Here is a 5,645-nt window from a genome sequence, read left to right as displayed (position 1 = left end):
GTTTCCAAATGCAGTGGAAAAAGAAGATAGTATACAAACCAGTGGAAAGTTTCAGTTAGCCCCATTGTTCTTCTGTGATTTAATGAGACAGTGGTGACCTGATATCGCTTCAGTTAGCTGATATGAAGTTGTACAGTGATCAGTAGCTGCTCTGATTACACTCCAACATTCTTTGTCTTTTTAGATCATTGACTGCTGTGGTCCTGTATCTTGTCCATGCTGTTTCTCTTTAACGAACATTAAGCCTTGTCCTTAATTAATCTCAGTGGCTAGAGTGGACCATGGGACTTTAAACCCACTGGCTGCACCCATTGATCCCAAAGAAGAAAGACTCTTGAAAAGATGATTATATCTCAGCTAACATCCTCCATTGTGCAGTCTGGTGAGTATTTGACTTGTTGCCTGATAGATGAGCATGACTTATATAAGGAGTTGGGGTCAGTGGTTATATTTACTTTTTACAGGAGGAGGAGCTGTGTGTGCGACAGTAGCAGGATATAAAATGTGACCTCTCCTCTGCACAGCTCTTCTAGAAGCCTGAGTGTGACAGTGTGTACCACCATGAAGACCTGCGTGCTGTTATCACTGCTGCTGGCGTTGGGTTGTGTGACCATCAATGGTGCACCAGTGGAGCATGTTGGCATGGAGCCAGGTTCATGTGAAGACGCATCAACAACAGCAGCTGCTGAACTGGCTCTTACCAAAATCAACCAGGACAGGAAGGAGGGCTACATCTTCAGCCTGCACCGCCTGTCCAACGCACACATAAAGAGACATGTAAGCAATGCTGCTGCTTGCAGTATCAAACCAGTTCAGTTCATTGCATTTCTGTTTGTTTACTGGAGCACTTTTAGTTTTCAGTACAATCCAGACATTTAAAGGGTTGTGACTGAAAAGCGTTTGGCTGAAATCTGGAGACAGAGCAGCAACAGTTACAGCACAATTGCACAGAAAGATGGTCAGAAAGGAACTATTAGACCTGCAACACTAAAAAACTAGTGTTTGTATTTTGCAAGGGGTCAAGCTTACAAATCAGGAGATTTCACAGATCTCGGGAAGTAAAACCAGAAACTGTTGTTAAATTCTGTTAAGGTTTTAATGACTGTAAATGTTTGTGTTTTGATAAAACTGTATGTGTGTGTGTGTTACAGGGAGAGAACAGTGTGGTCTTCTACCTGACTCTGGATGTCGTGGAGACCAAATGCAGCGTTCTCAGCAAGAAGGACTGGAAGAGCTGTGAGACTCGTCCCACTGCAAACATGCCGGTTAGAAAAGACACACACCCTGCAAGTGCATGTACTCACACTGTTCTGCTCAAGGCTTTCTTGAGTAGCTGTTATAATAAAATTGTTTTCATTATATTTTTATTTTCTTAATTGATAAGCAGTAGTTTATAAATTGTAAAATGCCTTAAGAGAATTTTCAAAAATGTAAATAAAGGTCTTTTGTTATGTACTTATATTCTACAGGAGTAGAAAGTACAGTGAAATATATATTTCTGTTTGCAGGTATATGGACAGTGCAAAGCTGCTATCTTCATCAACAAGGTGCACAGAGTGGAGCGTCTCTACAAATACAGCTGTGTTATCAGACCAGGTATGAAAATGACTGCATCTCTTTGTTTCACCTATTTCCAATTTTCCTTGCAAAACATTAAGAAATGACGTGTAGGGCAACACTTGGCACTACATGTCAAAATCTGAGACAGCGCTTTTTTTGCACACCACAAAATTTATGAAAATGTGAAGACAATTTTTGTTCTGCTCAGTTCCTGCAGCTAGAGTACATGAGATGTGTCCTGACTGCCCAACTTTAATTCACCACGACAATAACAACGTTCAGAAGACTGTGTCCCACTCTCTGGAAAAGTTCAACAAGGAAAGCGGACTCGCCAATCGTTTTGCTCTCCTCAAAATCTGCCGTGCTGCAGCAGGGGTAAGCTTACCATACCTCCAAAAGGAACATCAGCACATGTGACATAATGTATCCTATCATCTTAACTTCCATAACACATAGTGTCAAGGCTGAGGATATTGTGACTGAATTTCTGACACCAGAGATTAGTTGAAATCACACAAAAATATTCTTCTTAGAGGTTAATCTAAAATCTTTATCAATAAATGACTAAATACTGGCTTTCCATCAAACCTCATGGGCCTACTTTTCATGTTCAACAGTTTTTATTCCCACCACTCTAGATTACTTAATAATTCCTCTGCAAATGACTTTCTCAATTAAACATTTGTTTATTTGTGTGTTCAGATGGCCATGAGTATGTATTACAATGTGGAATTCAGCATCCAGGAGACCATCTGCCCCAACAGCGCAGAAGCAACAGCTGAGAAGTGCCCCCTCATGAACTGCGAGTTCGCCGTGAGTCAAGATAAACACTTCACAACTTTATTTTATCTGAACTGAATTTCTTAAATGACAAATTTTGATCAAACTGCTTGATGAAATTACTCCACTGTGGCTTCTCCAATCAGGGGGCTATCAGTTTTTATCACTACAAGCAAAGTCCTCTGTTTACAGTCAAGCCTCGAGCAAGGATGTGTTCTAGCTTTATATTACTGGCTAGTTTACGTCAGCAGGAGATTATTCCTAGATTCAGTTTTTCTAATTCTTAAACCTTAGTAAAATGGGCGTTCCTCTGCTCTTTGTTCCTCTTTTTCTCTCCTCAGCACAAGGGCTTCTGTAAAGCATCCCTCTACCACTCCCCCACTAATGATGAAATCATCGACGTAGAGTGTGAGATCTATGAGCCTGAGGTAAGTCTTATCAGGATACGATCTCTGTATTTTTTTTAACATCTTTCAATAGCACGGAAAACATACAGGATTGAGTCTAAAATTTAAATTTATTAGAATAAAACCTTTGAAACTTTTATCTCCCTCTTCTGATCTTGAACAAATGAACACAAACTGTTGACTCTAATTAGGAAAAACTACAAAACAGGGAATTTGTGTTTGTCCTAGCTGTTGGTTGCTTCCTTTATTGGACAGCAAGTCTTCCTCTGTATGTCAAGTTTTATTTTGATTTTATATCTGTGATGTCAAACACTTTTTTTCTTTCCTAATGTTCATCATACTTCTACATACAACCTGCAAACTGTGATACCACAGGAACCAGAAGAATTTCTCCGTTGCTTAGTTAGTGGCAGGTTTTACTTTGAAACAATGGTGCTTGGTAGGATGGTGAAAAGCAGGATCCAGCTAGTCAACCTTACACAGTGTCATCTTTACAATCCTAACATTTAAAGTAAAAGTTGATATCTTGTTTGTGCTCTAGACTGTTTCAAGCTCTAACATTACAAAATCAGATGATACAGCTAAATTCTCACCAGGGCAATCAAAATATCATTGAATGATTCGATTTAATTTCCTTTCATTTTATTTATATAACACCAATTCAAAACAACAGTGACCTCGAGGTGCTTTATGTTGTTAAGACCCTGTGATAATAAAAAAAGCAACTCCAACAATCACCAACAATTACAATATAGGAGTTTTTCCAAATTAATACTGTAAAGAAAAATGAAAATAGTGGTAAAAGTTCACTTGACTTTTAATGAGAAATGCAGTGATTAGCTTTCATCCGGTAGTCGCTATAGATTGTGATCAAATCATAGAATCCTTATGGGGCCATTCGCAGAAGTTCAGATTGTAATTCTTCCATCTTGACTTAATTTTTTTTAAATACCTTTTTCTTAAACATGTGTAAGACAGCTTCATTTTCTGGTCACCATTAAATTTGCTCCCATCTGAAGGAGGTCAGATTTTGTAAGCACTTATTCACAGGGCCACTGGATTTTGCTTTACTGTAATGTACCGTATACTCTTTATCTCTTCTCCAGGCTGCTGAGAGAGAGAAGACGCTCCACCTGCTGGGCGGAGAGACTGACCACAGCCACAATGACACACACTCACACAGCCACGACCAAGACCAAACACACGACCACGTACACGATCACACCAAGAGCCACTCTCATCATGACCAAACCCACAAGCATGCTGACAACCACGATCACCACCACACACATGACCATGCCACAGGCAGCACACACAGGCACGCTCATGACCACTCCCATGACCACAGTCACAGCCACGATCACGTGCACACTCATCACGACAAAGCACACAACCACAGTAGTGACTTTCCCAACCAACACCACGACTACAAGCACGCTGAAGGTGTGCACACACATGAACATGACCACGAGCTGGCTCTGGACCACGATCACAAGCATGGTCACCTGCATGAACACGAGCACCACCACCATCACCACGAGCACGAACATGAGAACACACCCCACGACCACCCAGAAGGCATGGTGACAATGCTGCCAGCTCTGGGCCAGCCTGTGACCCTGCCTTCCTTCCCTGATGTCCCTGCTGGTGGCCCTGAGCTCGGAGTCACTCTCCCACTTAAACCCAACCCCCAGATTCCTGGAGAAATGGAACCTGCTATCGAGCCCTTCCCAACCTCAGTCTCAGACCAGTGTCCTGTCCCAAAGGCAGGACGTGACCTGGTGGAGAAACTCTTTGCTGAGGACGCTTTTTTTATGCTTGCTGTATAACATGGCCTATGGAACTGTTTTAGATGTACACAATGACTCAAGTGTAACAAAGAATGGAAAACTATATGATATATGATACATTTGCAATAAAAACATTCACAGTCATTGTAACACATCACTTCTCACGTGTCTAGCTTCTTATCCTAAGCATCAAAAATGAATGCCTAACCCTAAACCCTTGGCCTAAACCTAACTGTAACGGGAATGACGTACCTGACCACATAGTTCACTCGTTTAACACACTTTATTCCCATTTGCTGCTCTCAGAACACTCAGCTGCAGTATTTCAGCTACAGTCACACACAACAACAACAACCAAAACTCCTCAGGTCCAGGCCTGTTTAATAGTGGAGATATGATGAGCTGATCGAGCTCAGCTTTGTCCGCCTCCCCCACAGCTGCGCCATGACCCACGCCCTGCCACACTAACCATAACCTAATCCGGTCTTTAAATCTGACACCATTAACCGTTTCCGGATCCAACTTCCGCTTCAGGTCCCAAAGTCAAACGAGCACTGTGGCATCACTGGGGGTTAAAAACGTTCTAAATCTCTTGATCTTTAATAAAATGATTGGTATTGCTGCTTTACCAGGTGTAAAAAGTACAGCTCTGCTATCACATCTGACATAAATGAAGACAGAAAACTAAACAGCAGTGACTTCTCTAGTGTTACTGAACTTGGACTAGCTGGTATATAATGATGTGCTACGTGGTGGCTAGCTACACAGCTATAGTTAGCATAATATTAACACATTAGCACAGTGAAGCTGGAGGATGAACGCTAACTTTTTTCCACTCGATAAAAGTTAACGTGAGGGTTCTAAATGGTTAGGAGCAAATGCAATCACATGGCAGTATCCTGTAAATGGACGGAGAACAACTAGAACACAATACAAAGCATTAAAACATGTTAAAAACATAACAGCCGTAATAAACATAGAGTAGTTTGAACCCGGAAGCAGGGTTCATACGTGATCATTTAAAGACTGAATTGCAACCCTGACACTAAAACCCAGGGTTCTAGAGTGCGACCAATTTGGTCACATACGCGACTTAATTTCTCAATGG

At 41.4% G+C, this 5,645-nt stretch overlaps 1 protein-coding gene across 1 annotated transcript; it reads left to right on the top strand.

Moving 5' to 3' along the window:
• Nucleotides 1-521: 521 nt before the first annotated feature.
• On the top strand, nucleotides 522-4,697 carry LOC146369796 (uncharacterized). Its single transcript, XM_084910917.1, has 7 exons — nucleotides 522-777; nucleotides 1,152-1,265; nucleotides 1,509-1,596; nucleotides 1,769-1,935; nucleotides 2,263-2,373; nucleotides 2,682-2,768; nucleotides 3,854-4,697. Exons 1-7 carry the CDS (start codon nucleotides 562-564, stop codon nucleotides 4,574-4,576), a joined length of 1,506 nt encoding a protein of 501 aa, XP_084767043.1. The 5' UTR covers nucleotides 522-561; the 3' UTR covers nucleotides 4,577-4,697.
• The last annotated feature ends 948 nt before the right edge of the window (nucleotides 4,698-5,645 follow it).

Source organism: Perissodus microlepis, chromosome 17 (genome assembly GCF_051167445.1).
Source record: "Perissodus microlepis isolate ML-2025 ecotype Zambia chromosome 17, ASM5116744v1, whole genome shotgun sequence".
Lineage (NCBI taxonomy): Eukaryota > Metazoa > Chordata > Actinopteri > Cichliformes > Cichlidae > Perissodus > Perissodus microlepis.
The sequence above is the reverse complement of the archived record's forward strand: the minus strand, read 5'-3'. Positions and strand labels throughout refer to the sequence as shown.

Coding starts and splice junctions, on each gene's coding strand:
- LOC146369796 (XM_084910917.1), top strand. CDS start 562: ATGAAGACCTGCGTGCTGTTATCACTGCTGCTGGCGTTGGGTTGTGTG. Junction 1,266..1,508: donor GTCCCACTGCAAACATGCCG/GTTAGAAAAGAC, acceptor TTCTGTTTGCAG/GTATATGGACAGTGCAAAGC. Junction 2,374..2,681: donor TCATGAACTGCGAGTTCGCC/GTGAGTCAAGAT, acceptor TTCTCTCCTCAG/CACAAGGGCTTCTGTAAAGC.